Source organism: Rosa chinensis, chromosome 2 (genome assembly GCF_002994745.2).
Source record: "Rosa chinensis cultivar Old Blush chromosome 2, RchiOBHm-V2, whole genome shotgun sequence".
NCBI lineage: Eukaryota > Viridiplantae > Streptophyta > Magnoliopsida > Rosales > Rosaceae > Rosa > Rosa chinensis.
The window spans coordinates 11,996,421-12,012,914 of record NC_037089.1 but is presented as its reverse complement, the minus strand read 5'-3'; the positions used below and the strand labels follow the sequence as shown (position 1 = coordinate 12,012,914).

Sequence of the window (16,494 nt, the reverse complement as noted above, 5' to 3'; positions counted from 1 at the left end):
AAGAGGCAGTTGAGTTTTGCTCGGAACGTATGCTTCCTAGAGAGGCTACCACTGTTGGGATCCCTTGGAGAACCAAACTTGGGCTCTTAAATGGCTGCAAGCCTTTATCAGGCGCCACCATCATTACTGTCGACAGAAAGCAGCTTGACATGGCCCACCTATGTGTATGCACGAACACTGAAGATGCAATCCCTTATTTCAAGTAAGTAATAATTTTACTTATGTTTTGTTTTCGATCATTTGTACTATATCACCTTACGCGTGTTCAGTTATGTTGCTCATTTGCTTAGTTTTTCTTCCATTGCAGAGAGCATATGGAATTCCTAAAGTTGAGTTTTCCAAGGTTCAAAAAAAATAAGAAGTGGTTGAAGGACAAACAGAACCTTACCTTTGCTGGTTGGTTCAAGGAGAGGGTACATAACTTATCTTCGACCTCATTGCAGTAGTATAATGTCTATTCAATTTTGAGTTTCGAGTTCAATAAACTTGTGTGGTTCCATACTTTTGACATGTCAATTTATTTGTAGGTTGCAAATGAAATGAGATTTGCCGATAATGATGTTCCTGAAACCATTAGGTGGCTGGCTGGTGGACCAAAAATGGAGGTCCCTACATTTGGTGGTTACCATGTGAATGGGGTTGATTTTAACACTTCGGAGCGTGACAAAGTACGATCAGTTCAAAATAGAGGGGTTTTTTTGGTTGCTGATGCAATGCAAGTTGCTAGTGCAAGGGATAAAAACCCTAAAACTGATGATATGGACTTTTACGGCAGGATACAACAAATTTGGGAGGTGGACTACTACAAGTTTAGGATACCCGTCTTCATGTGTGATTGGGTGAAGTCAGCTAGGGGGGTTAAAGTAGACGAACTTGGGTTTACTTTGGTTAAACTTGATAGGGTAGGGCATTTAAATGATCCGTTTGTCTTAGCTACCCATGTGAAACAGATTTTCTACATACAAGACCCCCTTGATGATCAATGGTCAGTGGTAGTGCGGTGCCCGGAAAGAGACTACCAAGGAGGGTGTAATGATGAAGAGATGGAAGATATTGAACTGGAACAACACCCATTCATTCCTACAATGCCATCGATTGAGACCTTTGATGATGTAGTTGGTGATCTGCCTAGCTCCTATATTCGAGATGGCGATGAAGGAATATGGGTTGAGAATGAGGATGGTCGACGTGTCTAATTATATAGGCTGATATTAGTATAGGCTGCTTTTCTTTGTTTTGATTTCTTGCTTTGTTAAGTAGGTTACAAGTTTAAGAATAATATACACAGACCACTTTCATCCATTTGTTTCGTGTTACACTATTGCTTTAGTTAATTTTTATTGATATTCTGTTTAACTATTAACTGAATCTTATCATGATAGTATTAACATGTAGCTAACAACATGCATTTGGGTTATGTGTTTCAGATGATGTCGCCTTCTACTAGATCATCAAGTTCTGCAAGAGCCATAGCTCTAAGGATTAAGGCTGTGGCAATGAAACGATCGAGGACAAAACCAGCAACACCAATTCTAGCAATTGAAGGGGCTGAGACATCAACCAAAAAGGCTGCCAATCCCATATCTAAAACTACCAAAAAAGCAGCCTCTCCCAAGAAGGGTCGAACTACCAAAAAGGCTGCCTCTCCCAAGAAGGGTCGGACTACCAAAAAGACTGCCTCCCCCAAGAAGTCTCGGACTAGCATGACTATAACTGCTAAGTCCAACGGGGTTGTGTCATCAACCAAGTCAACGAACAAGTCTGTTTCCAGTAAGACCAAGAAGTCTGAGGAGGATGATGATGAAAACAGAACTGGTGGATTGAAGTTGCTGAAGCGAGGAATGGTTACGATGAGCCACATTAAAAACAGGCTTATCCGAGGAAAGAGGCTCACTGTGAAGTTTAATGAAAAAGGAGAACCTGTTGGTAAGGCTGCAAAAGAAATGCAGTCTTACATTGGGGTGTTGGCACGTACGAAGATCCCTATCTCAATAAATGATTGGAGAGAAGTGGATCTAGATGAAAAGGAAAAGATATGGGAATCTATAAAGGTACTTACTGACCATATTTCAGCTTGATTAGTTTATATATATTCTACATGTTAATTAGCTTTGCATTACAGTAGCTTAGTTTATTGTACATGTATGTAGGATGCATTTGTGGTGCCTAAAGAGCTTAAAAAAATGGTGATTTCATCTGCTGCAACTAAATGGAGAGAGTTCAAGAGCAAGTTAACAAACATGTACATCATCCCTTATATGGATGAACCAGAACTGTTAGAAAATCCTCCAGATGATTACCGAAGCATAACGAAGGATACTTGGCACCAGTTTGTTGCTGATAGGCTTTCAGCTACCTTCCAGGTTACTGATTTGATAAAATTTGTTGTGTTTTTTGGTTTCAGAAGGTGCTCTCTCTATGAATATTCATTGCAGTTTCTAATTTACTTATGTTATGGTTTGCAGGAAATACGTGAAGCCCAAATTGCAAAGCGAAAGGAGAATAAATATCCTCATCGTATGTCACGCAAAGGTTATGCAAATTTAATGGAAGAACTGGTTAGTTTTATATTTAGACGAGTCAACTAAATCTGAGGTGATATGTACAGAATATTAACTAATTCATTGTGTTTTCATTTGTCAAAGTCTGAAAGTGTCCCTTTACAAGAACTTGATAGAGCTACAATGTGGATCAAGGCTCGGCAAGATAGAAATGGCAACTTCAAACAACCTGAGGTAGAGAAGAAAGCCGAAAAAATTGTAAGTATGGACATCAAGTTCATATTAATTTATATATGCATGGATGTAATGCTATCGCAGCATTTAACGCAGATATTTTGAATCAGGAACATTTAAGGAAAAGGGAGGCTGAAGGGGAAATTGCCACATCTGGGTCTGATGATGTGCTCACTCTTGCATTGGGGAATCCGGAGCATAGAGGTAGGGTTAGAGGTGTTGGTGGCAATGTCAAGCCCGATTTATATTTCAACTTGCCAAAACGGCAAAAGATGACTTTTGAACAGAGGACTAGGTTATCGCTGAAGAAGATACTAGAGGAGGAGAAGGAAGTTTTGTTAGCTAAGGAAAGAACTGCATGGGAGGAGGAGAGGGATAGAAAACTTGCTGAGGAGAGAGCTTATTGGACTGAGAGGATTGCGAAGCTAGAAGTGAAGGTCGATGGGAAGGAGCTGCCTGTTGAGTCCCCCAAACCTATCACAGCAGTTAATGAGCTTGGTTCAGGACAAGGGAGTTGTTCTCGCCATGGGGAGAAGGCTGCGGAGAAGGCTGCACATGATAATATTGAAGCTGAGGTGAAGGGTGTGAAGAAGAAGTTGGTTTTAAGAGATGAAGTGAGCATCGAGGTTGAAGAGGAAATTGTGCAGCCCAGTGATGAGAGGGTACGGTTAAACCCGATATTGGAAGAGGAAGTTAGAGAAGATGTCATTGTACTAGAGGCACCAGTACATGGTGAAGAGGTAAATATCGTGCTTGCCTAAATACTTGAACTTTGTAGGTATGCTGATATGGATTTTTGGATATAGAACTGTATGGATTTAATTTGTTTCATGTATAGGAACAATTAGGTGAGACCAAGTATAAACTGGCCATTGACACGGTGGAAAACATGGTGGCTATTGGAACTGTCATCAGTGTCGACCTTGAGACCAAACAGCAAACCATCCATGGTGTTCCACTTGGAGAGGAGAATTTGCGTGTCTCTATCACAGAAACTATTGTTCCTGAAGCTTTGCTGCCATTTCCCATAAAAGATGAGATAGTGAAGGTCAAGGATGCCATTGGGACTTGTGTCGCTTGGCCGAGGAACCTTGTTATTGCCCCTGCACCTGGTGGGAAGGTAACTCAATTTCTTTGTGTTTACTTCTGCATATGTGATTATGGAATATAATCTAACTTCATTTTTACAACATTAGAAAAAACCAAAGCGTAAAATTCCTAATAGGCCACAGAAAGATATGTTTGATGATAAGGAAGACTTGCAAATCCTGCCATCGAATCTCCCTGCACCTTTAAAGGACTTATGCATTTGGGCAAACATTGGATTGCGGAATGGGGCAACCATCCACGCCACTTTTGGACCAGAACTTTTTGGTCATCCACATAAAGCCTTTGTCTTTAGAAAGGACATCTATGCTATGACACACTTATTGGAAATTTCAGGCAGCTGCATTGTTTTTTACATGAGGTAATGCAACACGTTAAAGTTTCCTATTATTTGTTAGGTTTTGTGATTTTTCATTTGTGAAATCAGTTGAAATGTTGTGAAATGTCGATGTAGCTACCTTCAAGGTGTGTTGAAGAAGGCTAAGATGAATGACATGGTCGCTTTTGTCGACCCTGCTCACACGGGTGCAAGTGGTTGTGGAAATCCAACCGAACGAGCTCGCTTAGTATCAAATCGGTTCATAAATGGGAAGTCTGGGCAAATTTATTTGGTCCCATATAATTCAGGCTGTGTAAACTGAATTACTATGCAGTATGTTGTGTTATATTACGTTTTGGTGAATGCTTTATATAAACTAGTTTAAACTTATAATGAGTTTTGTTTATTGCATATAGTGGTCATTGGACATTGTCTGCTGTGAATCCAGCTGAAGAAACCATTCACTTCATGGATCCATTAAAGAGGCGACTCATCGCTGATGAATGGAAAACAATTCTGGACAAGTGAGTTGACTGATTTTTCACTGTATAAGTCGATAACTAGGAGTTGTTTGTGCATTATATATGCTGATATATGGTCTGCTATTGATTTGCAAGCTCCATTAAAATCTACAATGCACACAAGAATAAGAAAGGGAAGAAAACCATTCAATGGAAAAATCTTGCTGTAAGTTAATTGCCTTTTTTGGGTCTTATCACCTAAGGTTTTATACTCTTAAGTGCTTCTGATATGGTACGGTGTTTTTTTTTTCAGGGCATTCCGGAGCAGAAAGATAGTAAGACTTGTGGGTATTGGATCATGCGGTACATGAAGGAGATAGTGGAAGATAAGAATTTGGAGTTTGCAGCTAAAGTACGTGTTTTTGATACCATAACAGATTGTATTTCATGGTTTCAGTATGACTTTTTCATCATTGGGATATATGATAGTGATTTGATTTGGGTCTTGATTTTTGTTTTTGTTTTTTGCAGTGGGAAAGAAGGACAAATCTGGTTTACACAGAAAAGGACATTGATCAAGTTCGGGCAGAATGGGCGAAGCATGTTATCATGTTTCCAGATATGTAGTGTGCGTGCTAGGAGGTTTGTCGTACATGAATAGTTAGGGTCTGTTTTTGTGCATATTGACATCAACATGCCTATATAGCTAGATATTGGAGGGTTTTTGCCTAACCAAATGATCAGCTTTTGCTATTATCGATCATTTTAACCTTAGCAGCTGATTAGTCACTTTTAGCCTCCATGGATTTTAATCTGTTGATTATTTTCAACAGTTGATGCACATTGGTGGAATATGGAAATGGTAGTACATGATTTGCAGTGGATATGTTAGTGATTTCCAGATATTTGATGAATATATGGTACCATTTTCTAAATGAATGGTATGGGTATATACTGTGGTTTATGTTTATTTCCAGGTTCTGGTATGGCACATTGAAGCCAAATTCTGTGGTTTTAAACCAAATCACACAATATAAAAATGTGGAACAATTGAACGTCCAACAACAGAATTCAGGCAAAATACTGTTGTCTGAAACAAGAAGATTCAACAGACAAAAATAAATTTCTATAGTCTTAGTCTCATTCCCACGACAGAATATTGTGATGTATGATACTTTCTCACAACAGACGTAACAATGAAACATCAACTATCTCCATATTCAGACGACATATAAATGTCTTTTTAAACAATATCAAACAATAGAATGTTATCAACGACTGTGGTTTGAAAGGAGTACACACATCAAAAATAACAAAGAGATTTCAAGCATCCACACAATCAGAGGACAATTAAAAGTCCTTTTAGAATAAGAGACACAATAGATAAATGAAAGAAAATGTTGTGTCAATGAAGTTCACACAACAGATTTTGAAAGTAAACTTCTAAATTCTACACATTCAGTAGACACTTTATTGTTGTCTCATATTTTTTAAGACAATAAAAAATTATTTTTAAGTCTGTTGCTAAAGTTAAACAACAACAACATTTGACTGTCGTCTGATATCATATTTAACCACATATACTACCATTTTGTGTATATCTGAGCTACATTCAGACGACAGATATATTTTTGGTGACTGTCGTCTGAGTCATCTTCTGACGTCGAGCATTGACTGTCGTCTGAACACCAATCAAATATCAGCTTAATAGACGACAGATTTTCTTCATATCAGACGACAGTCAAAGTCTGTCGTCTGATGGGTTTGTTGGCATAGTGCTAATTAAGGATGTGCAGATTGCTTCTGATTTGATAGGCTCCCGGGTTGTTTTCTTCTAGCATGTGTTGACGGCGTGGCGGTTCGGCGCATGAGGAGTCTGTGCTCGAGTGCCCAAAGAAATTTCAGATGGGCTTAGGCTTCTGTCACTTCTGTTTTACCAGATTTGACTTTAGTGTGGAGGTGACTTTGGTCAAGCGGGTGACATGCTGGAATTTTTAGAAGGGTATTGTTAGCATTAAAGCCACCCTCAAGTGCAAGAGGTACAAGTTATAGAATAGGGGATTAAGTAAGGATGTCGAACCCACGAGGATTGGTAAATCCTTTCCTAGCTAGGGAAAACCTAAGGAAAAACTAGAAGAATATGCAAATATACAATCACAAACAAAGGCTCACAAGTGAACCAAAGTTCATGGTGAATATGTGCAAGATGGTGTGTAGAGATTTGATTTTGATTTTGAGATTGGTTTCTATTCAAATTGAAACAATGAAAGCAAGTAATATAAACTAAGTTAAACAAAACAAGTTGTTATCAAATGGATGGGAGTTAGGGCATCGGGTTTCACCTTTTGCCTCCCTTGCAAGCATTAAAGCAATTGAATATGAATGATGCAAAGCTAATTGTCCAACTACCCTCTTAGCATCCGGATAGGACTACTAAGGCTTAAACCCCTTTCATTTTATTAACTCTAACCGGATAAGTCTAGAGCTAACTACCTAGAGACAAATTCAATTACCGGATAGGTCTCAATCATTTGCCTCTAAATGCATAAAGCTTAGAGTTTAGATAACCAAGCAAGCAAACCAATCCTATCTCTAGGTGATTTTAGCTCACTACCCTCACATGCACACATGGTGTGCTTTCATGCTCCCTTTTTGCCTAGAGGTAATCAATCTCTAGGAAAAACTTCATGTCATGGCAAACACATAACTCAAATTGATTAGGTCTAAGTAATGCATTCAACTATTGACTTAGCATGTGAGAATGACAACATGAATTTGCATCAATTTATAAACAAAAGCATCAATCCAAGCAAGTTTGGCTAGGGCTTTCAACCCTAGCCCCAACTAGTTCACTACTCACACATAGCTAGATACACAAGCTTCAACATTCTATTAAACATCAAATACATAAAGAGATAGGGAGTAAAGGGTGACTATTGATGATGCCGGAAGAGGTGGTGGAGATGGGTCTCCAAGAACATGATGTGGTGGTAGTCACCTCCTTCTCCTTGCTCCAAGCTCTTGATATTAGTGAGAATAGTGAAACTTGGGATCTCTAAGATGAGTTGTGGTGTTGAGTGGTGAAGGAAATGGAGGATGTAGTGGTGGAAATGGAGGTTTTAGAGGTGGAGATGGTGGTTTTAGTGGTGGAAATGGTGGTGTCTTCTCTAGAGAGAAAAGTGGATCTTGGATAGGATGAAGAAAATTGAATGGAGTCAAGAATGCTGAATAAATCCCTTTGGCCTCCCCTTGATCAGCTATGTGTGTCCTCCTTGGTCCCAAAGTGTGCAAGAGATGCTCTTACACATTGTCCCCCAAATGGTCCCAAATAGGCAAGGTGACAAAAGGACAAGGTGTAGGGAGATATTTGAATTTTAAGTGATGGGATATTTTCACAACCATGGTCCTCCTTTGCTGAAGAAAAAACCCTCCATGAGTGGTGGCTCGCCGGAAAAGTTTGCCGGAAAAGTCGCCGGAAAGTTCGCCGGAAAAGTCAATTTGCAATTTTCTTCTAATCTCCGTGTCTTCTTCTCCTAGCTTCAAATCTCCGCATTTCAAGCCTCAAATGGTCATTTTATTCTCAATGCAAGGTTTCCTACAAATAAAAGGAAATGGATTAAAAAGGGTAAAATAGAGTGGAAGACAAATCAATTTTCATAATTATGGGGCACAATTGCGTAAGTAATTTGTGACTCAACAAATACCCCCAAACTTGAATATTGCTTGTCCTCAAGCAAAAGCATTAACCCCAATCCGAAACATAACAAAACTAACACAACCTAATCCTTCCAACATTATCCTCAAAGAACACAATATGCTCAAGGCTAGAAAATCAAGTCATGTCTCAAAAGTTTATGAAGCTATGGGACAAATGCTAGAGTAGAATGTATGTCATGCCATGATTGTCACTTTGATGCACCAAAACCAAGCTTGCACAACAAAATCGTGCTAACCATAAACTCACTAGATTTTCACTCTAATTTTCACACAAGTGTTTAAAGGTTAGCTACACTATCACTCAAACAATCTCATGCAAATGCCGCCATATGCTTGCTTTTCAATCTCATCTCCATGGGTCATGCACAAACCATCTTGGATCAAAAAGGACTTTTATTAGGTTGTAATGAGGCTTAGGGCGAGGGGTTAGAGAAATGAAGTGGATAGGAAATCACAAATTCCAAGCAACTTAGCAAGCAACTCCCTTATTGAGATTTTACGAACTTAAGACCTTAAGATGCTTCATATGATTCACTCTCTTAACCATCCCCCCAAACTTTAAACTAAAAACTATTTATTGAACTAGAAAAACTTTCTTTTTGGATTTTCTTTCTTTCTTTCTTTCCTTTTTTTTTTTTTTTTTTTTTTTTGTTTTTTGTTTTTTTTTTCTTTTTTTTTCCTTGAAATGTAAAGACAAATTACAAATGCACAACAAACATAATACTCCCCCACGCTTATTTCTTTTCAAGTACCCCCAAACTTTGTTTCTTGAAGCATCTTGACATATACAATCTCACATTGCTCACTAAGAAAACTTAGAAAGGGTAAGGCTAGTGTTTAAGCTAGAAGGTAAGACATTTGTGGTGCAAAGAAATGAAAGGCTAACAAAAGGCACAAATTGGCAATCTAAGGATAATCATCTTTTTAGGACAAGAGCTTATTTGGCCATGGTGGAATTCCTATTGTCTCAATCATTTCCGCAATGTATTCATGCTTGACAAAAGTTTTGAGAGATATAAAGCAAGTTCTAGAGATACAATTCACAAAAGATGGAACACACATGAAGAATAAAGTGCTAAGAGCTATTGGATGCACTTTTATTAGGCTCAAAACTCACATTTGTGGTGCAAATAGTTCTCACAAATCTCATCATGCCAACCATATCTCAATGCATCAACTTGACAATCAAAGGTACCAATGAAGTTAAACATAAGTCCCATAACCTTTATTTGAAAAATTGAGTTCACAAGACATAGACATGCTTTCTATCCCTTTACAAATCAAGTTCAAGTTTCATCATAGGAGTTGGAAGGAACTAAACACAAACAAAACACACAATAACTAGAAACAACTAAAAGCTAAAATAATTTTTTTTTTTTTTTTTTTAACAATTTGAATTTATTGAATTTAAACTAGACCTTCCCCCCACACTTGAACTTAACATTGTCCTCAATGTTAAAAAGTGTTTTCTTGAAAGTTTTGCAATGAAAGAGTCAAGCATGGTAAGGAGCATGCAAACTATCACAAAAACAAAGAAGTGACCGGAATTTAAACACAATGAAGTACATAAAGCAAGAAAAAGGTTTAGGAATGCTCCCCCTTGTAGACCATGAAATTCATTCAATTCACCAACAATCACCAACATGCAAGGCTTTAAGCCCTTGCCTTCCAAGCTAAACTTTAATGGTGTCATTTCTTCAAGAATGGTTCCAAGGGTTTTCCTCTTCTTTCACTTGCATTATGAGCTTGGCTACCTCCAAGTAGGGCTTTGCTTTAAGGACTTCTAGCCGGTCCGTTGATTCTTCATTCATTCAAGGGGGCTTCTTGAGACAACCATCTCCCTTGTTTACCTTCTTTGAACTTCCAAAGCAAGCTCCCATGTCAACAAGTGCTCCCTTGAGCAATCCTCCAATTTGTTTCTTCTTCTTGATAGGGGTGAGGAGTGACTCAAAGCCTTGTGAACATGGTAAGACCGGAAGAGGTGGTGGAGATGGGTCTCCAAGAACATGATGTGGTGGTAGTCACCTCCTTCTCTTTGCTCCAAGCTCTTGATATTAGTGAGAATAGTGAAACTTGGGATCTCTAAGATGAGTTGTGGTGTTGAGTGGTGAAGGAAATGGAGGATGTAGTGGTGGAAATGGAGGTTTTAGAGGTGGAGATGGTGGTTTTAGTGGTGGAAATGGTGGTGTCTTCTCTAGAGAGAAAAGTGGATCTTGGATAGGATGAAGAAAATTGAATGGAGTCAAGAATGTTGAATAAATCCCTTTGGCCTCCCCTTGATCAGCTATGTGTGTCCTCCTTGGTCCCAAAGTGTGCAAGAGATGCTCTTACACATTGTCCCCCAAATGGTCCCAAATAGGCAAGGTGACAAAAGGACAAGGTGTAGGGAGATATTTGAATTTTAAGTGATGGGATATTTTCACAACCATGGTCCTCCTTTGCTGAAGAAAAAACCCTCCATGAGTGGTGGCTCGCCGGAAAAGTTTGCCGGAAAAGTCGCCGGAAAGTTCGCCGGAAAAGTCAATTTGCAATTTTCTTCTAATCTCCGTGTCTTCTTCTCCTAGCTTCAAATCTCCGCATTTCAAGCCTCAAATGGTCATTTTATTCTCAATGCAAGGTTTCCTACAAATAAAAGGAAATGGATTAAAAAGGGTAAAATAGAGTGGAAGACAAATCAATTTTCATAATTATGGGGCACAATTGCGTAAGTAATTTGTGACTCAACAGGTATAGTTGGTGGTGGTACTATGCTGATTCAGGCACGATTTAGATCTGTAGTTAGGGTTCGGTCGCAAAATCTGGATCTTGGATGCAACTCAACTGCTTATTTTGTTATGGTATTGGTTCTGGTTTTTGAGAGTTCATCTGCTAACGTATAGGTTTCTAGCACTGTCGATTGCTTTCAATATCTCGGTGAGCAAATCACCTCTCTCAGGTGTTCATTTCATTGGTTACGGTTACAATTATTACATTTATATCACTCAAGTTACATATGCAGTGCAGCAATGCCTTTCAGCAACTAGTCACACTCCGGTTACTTTTTATTTTAGATGCCTTGTGCATCTTGTTATGTTTCATTATTTTTATTCCCGATGCTAGTGCATCCCCCGATGTACTCCTTAGCTTCATTTGATACAGATGGTCGTTCTTCCTTAATTTTTGTTTTTAACCTTCAGAATAAATAAATAGTTTTATATTTAGTTTTATAAATTACTAATTAGAGCTCAAATAATAGGTTTAAAAAAATAAAAATAAAATCTTTTTTTTTGGAGTAAAATGAGGTTAGCCGTTAATTGAAATTGGGAGATTACAACGAATCGATGTCAAAAAACATCAATAAAGAAATAAAAAATGCAAAAGGAAAAAGTGGGGAAAATTGCATATGAAATACAAATTAAGAATTAAAAATGCAAGAGCAACAACGTCGAACGCAGCGCTAATTGTATACTATAGATTGTTGTGTAGTGAATTAGGTAGTTAGTGGTTTGACTACCCATGCAATTCCAACACACAAATTGACCAAACACAAATTGGCGCTGGAATGAGGGCACTCTCCCACAAAAAGATCATTATAGAATTTGAGGTTTTGTAATTTTCTCTCTCATCTCGCTCAATATAATTATAGAATTTGACAAAAGTTAATTTTGGCTTTCATTTAGGTGTCATATTTGGAGTAGTAAATTATCTCAAAATTAATTAAATTTTAAACTTATTTTAAAATGACGAGTTGTTGAAGATGCTTTATTTTGTTGATAAAATTATTAAAATTACCCCCAAAAATGGAATGGTTAGCCGCCACTCCAGAGGGAACCCCGAGTATATGATTTGTATAAAGATAAACTTGCTCCATATAGTCATATAGGTTAGGTATCATATATTCAACCTTCAACAAGTATGAATGAAGTCCACAAATTTGAAAATGAAAATGTTCTTATACTGTTATACATATCAAAGTCTACCGCTCTCCAGAAGATTACATGTCTAGCATTTACGTATATCACTGTTGGGATTAAGCGATATCTAGCTTTGATTAATCCACATGGGCTATATATGCCTCTACATTCATTTTAGCTCCGTTTCATTAGTCAAACTTTCCGGCCGGCCATTTTTATAAAACGATCGAAAGTTACCTATCACCCGCCAGAGTTAAAGATTTAAAATTGCTCGTGGCCTTAATTGAACCCTTTGGACCTGGATGCAACTCCTATTCCTTCGCCGCTAATTTCTTTCTTTTAAGAGTAGGAGGGGATGAAATCACCTGTCCCCAAACTCCCTATCCCAATTCTGTTACATACTCCACTATTTGACACATGTTCTCTCACTTAACAAACATTAACTCTGTTAAATTTATTATTATTTTATATTAAAAATTTTAAAATGAAAATTAACTGAAACAAAAAAATGAATTACGTGTTAAAAGAAAAACATATTGTGTGCCTTCGTCAAAGCGACTGACGAAGAGGGAATCAAGGAATCAGCGATTACCATCAATCAGCACAATTATAGATCAATCAGCATTCAATGTATTTAATGTAATTAATATTTCCGTTGTAATTGTATCCCTATATAAAGGGACTATGAAATGAAATGAGTAGACCAATTCCAATTCCAATTGTCATTTTACTTTAACATTACGAAGATTATCTATGTTGCCTCTTCGTGTCCTCTTTTTCCATATCAAAATCAAAGAAACAACAAATCAAACCATCCTCCTTCTTCGGAAGTCACCTTTAGATAGAAATAATTATAGTTGTTAAAAATCTGACACGGGTTTGATAGTGAAGAAAGGATCGAGGTGATCAAATTATAATTGGATCGTTTGGATTCAGTTTCGATGCCTGAAGCCTTCACCGCCCACCACCGTCTGCTCCTCTCACATACTCCACTCCACCGCTCTTTCAACCATCTCCTTTGCCTTTTCTTTTCCGACTATGAATTTTTCCTAATTCAATTGAAGAGTGAGCCATGTTTCAACCTGATAGGATGCATTGGTTCCCCTGTGCACACCACAAAATGGATCTAATACTCCCTAGTCCCTAAAAGCCCAAACTCACTCCTCTGTTCTTCAACTCCACTCACCCAATCAACCCCCAAAACCGTTCTCTTCAAACTCTTGACAAAGCAAAGACCTGAAATTTCAAACTTTCGTGTTAAAGCCTCTGCAAACCCAAATGGGTCTGATGGGTTTTCCTGGATAAGTCTGACTCGATCTATATACCGCGGTTCGGAGTAGTTTTGGTTGAATTTCGGTGACTCGATGAAGAAGGAAACTGGGTTTGATTTGAAGGATGGGAATGTGAAGCTGGGGGAGTATTTGGGGCAAGTTAGGGAAGGATTAAGGAAAGGTGGGACTGAGTTGGAATGGAAATTGGTGCCCGAGTACTGGGAATGTTGGAAGATGTGTTCTTGGATCTTAGAAGTTTTCTAAGACTTTATTATTTATTTTTTAGTAAGATTTAACAGATTTTATGGAGTGTTAGTGGGGTGTTAAGCTAGGTATTACGTGTCGAATTCTTATTCGTGGGACAGGGTTGGGATAGGGAGTTTGGGGATAGGTGATTTCTTTCTGAGTAGGAGACATAAACTCCTAAGTAATCTCGCCCAATCCTCATTTAATAATTGAAACAGGAAAAAATGGAAACGTGTTGGGTATGTCTTGGACTCTTGGTACATCGTACATTACATATGTAATGCTCTGAAGTGTACTTACATAAGCATTTGCCTAAGCATAATTAGCTATAAAGAGCCATGCTCATATTGTCGTCAGCGGCACCAACACCGTCAAAGGTGTTACATACGGAAACACCGCCAGACAGGTTATCACCGGAGCTCTGGCTTAGCCCGAGATCACCATTTAAGAGTGCCATGTGCCATGCCAAGATCACCTCAATGAAGTATCAGAAATTGTAAGCTGATGCACATCAGTCCCACATCGAAAGCAAGGAACAGATCAATCTCTCCCTCACCTATAAAAAGTCTACTCCCCTCTCCTCATTTTATAACGTCCCGAACCTGAATTTACTGTTTTACTAGTCATTTGAACGGTAAACGACCTTTACTTTTACTTTTATTGTCGTTTCGATACTTTTAGTGGCCCTAAAAGTTGACTCTTTGGTCGGGTCCAAATTTGAGAAAATGTTCTTCATGAAAATTGTAGAGGACGTTAAACCGAGCGCGTGCATATGTGGTACGTAAAGATTGTAGTTCGCATGTGAAAGTTATGGCCTAAAATGTGGAAGTTACTGTTCATGGTAAATTTATATATATATTGGAATTTTACTGTGGTAGGTTTCCAAATCCGGAAACCCACCCTTTCTCTCTCTTTCCCCCGAGCTCTCCCTCTTTCCCTTTCGGCCTCTATCTTCCTCCTCTCGATTTCCCGCCGTTCGGCCACCTGGGGACGAGTCACAGATCATCACTGGCGCGCCTACTCCCCCTCTACACGCTAGTACCCGTGGGTCACGGCAATTTGGCCGGAGAAGCGAGAATCGACGACGAGAAGCAAACTGTAGCAGATTGGGGTTTTCCGGCAATTCTTCCGATTCCGGCCTTCTCCGGCCACCAAACCGGCGTCGAAGGTGCGGTTTTTGCAAAGGATCATTTCCCCTCTAGCCTTGAGCCACGATTTGCAGTGTAGAGGGAGAATTGATCAAAACCCGATCCTAGGGTTCTTGAGTTTTCTGGGTTTTTCTTCACCGGTCGGATTCGACTATTTCAAGGTAAAATTGGAATGTGTTGTAGTTGAGAAAATTGTTGGGTCTGTTGTGATGTTGCTGCTGCCAAAATTTGGTGGCCATCGGAGGTGGTGGCCACCGGCGCGTGGGGCCCACGCGCTGCCACTGTTGGTGGCACGTGGAGGCGTGTAGAGCAGTATTTTAATTCCAGTTTTTAGCCCATTAAATTGTAGTAATGTTGTAGAGCTTGTATGTGAAGTTTGGTGAATTTTGGAGGAGTTTGGAATTGTTTGTGGTTTTCCGAAGTTCGGAATTTTGTGATTTCATTGTGGGAAAATCCGATCGTCGGATTTTCCTTGTTTTCGTTGTGGAATATGCAATTAAGGAATTGGTGTTGTGGGTGTGATTTGGGTTGAATTTGAGAAGTAATGGAGATAGGGATTTTCGAGGTTTCGTTTAGGTTCGTAATTATTTATTCGAATTGTCGTTTATAGAAGAGTACATGTGTACAGGACGATATATTGAACTACCGCTTGACGAAGGAACTCGTTTGCGTGGTCGCCAACCAATACTGTGAGTGGACTTTTGTTTTTAAATAATGATGCATGCATTTATTTCTTAAAATAATGCTCTAGTTATTAATCATATTACATTTTGAGCAAATGAATTGATTTTCGGAATTTGATTTCGGTTTATCTCGTGGTTTTGCTTTCAATAATGAGTTTCAAAGGTTGGTCATGATTTATAATATTATTTGACGAATTACTTATTTCCGAGGTAATTTCCGGAATTAAGTATATTTCTAATCGCCGATTTAAGTGCTTAGAAGATTTTCGAGATGAGTTTCGATGGAGTTGGATTTCTCATTTATTTATTGACTTTCGGTTTTGGCATTGGGAATGCCTAATTAATGATTTTGGATTTGGTTTGTTTCTTGGAGATTTTGAAAGATTTTTGGAAATCGGATTTGCTTATACTAATTTCCGGTTTTGGTTACGGATTTGAGAATATTTTGGCGTGCGGGGTCACGTCATTGGAATATTTATTTTCTCGGTAGATATTGGGGAAGTTTTATGGATTTACTGGTTTTCGATTGTTTTTCCTCACCATACTCGGGTCATTTGATTAGGTCTCCTCCTCACTTACTTTGTGTTTGTGAGTGGCAGTTGAGGTAGCTTATCCTCCTCCTCACGTGAGTGGCAGTCGAGGTTGTTAGTTCTCCTCCTCACACAATCTATGTGTGAGTGGCAGTCGAGGGTAGGTAGAGCCTAAGGGGCTCCTTTACCCGTATGGTGACATCTCTTCCCCATATCCTTTTATTGGTTACTTGACTAGCGGGGGCTAGTCCGATTCTTTTAGCCAGCGAGGACTGGTATGTTTTCACGAGACTCCGAGTTTTAAACACATACGTTTTATAAAGTTGCATGCATCGAAGTTTTTCGAATCTAAATTCGTGGGAAAGTAATACAGCTTCTTTCTTT

At 38.7% G+C, this 16,494-nt stretch overlaps 1 protein-coding gene and 1 long non-coding RNA gene across 2 annotated transcripts; both read left to right on the top strand.

The window, feature by feature from the left end:
- Nucleotides 1-2,299: 2,299 nt before the first annotated feature.
- LOC121051499 lies at nt 2,300-2,727 on the top strand. Its single transcript, XR_005805897.1, has 3 exons — nt 2,300-2,363; nt 2,466-2,558; nt 2,646-2,727. It is a non-coding gene; the product is annotated as an uncharacterized LOC121051499 (long non-coding RNA).
- Nucleotides 2,722-5,249, top strand: LOC121051173. The gene is made up of 9 exons (XM_040513256.1): nt 2,722-2,759; nt 2,846-3,475; nt 3,574-3,855; nt 3,932-4,203; nt 4,297-4,472; nt 4,610-4,685; nt 4,779-4,848; nt 4,936-5,034; nt 5,154-5,249. The coding sequence occupies exons 2-9, from the start codon at nt 3,008-3,010 to the stop codon at nt 5,247-5,249; spliced, it is 1,539 nt and encodes a 512-aa protein (XP_040369190.1). The 5' UTR covers nt 2,722-2,759; nt 2,846-3,007.
- The last annotated feature ends 11,245 nt before the right edge of the window (nt 5,250-16,494 follow it).

Bases quoted from the DNA above. Each gene is read 5' to 3' on its own strand.
- LOC121051173 (XM_040513256.1), top strand. From the start codon at position 3,008: ATGACTTTTGAACAGAGGACTAGGTTATCGCTGAAGAAGATACTAGAG. The intron at 3,856-3,931 runs GTAACTCAATTT...TTACAACATTAG, and splicing joins CCCCTGCACCTGGTGGGAAG to AAAAAACCAAAGCGTAAAAT. The intron at 4,686-4,778 runs GTGAGTTGACTG...TTGATTTGCAAG, and splicing joins TGGAAAACAATTCTGGACAA to CTCCATTAAAATCTACAATG.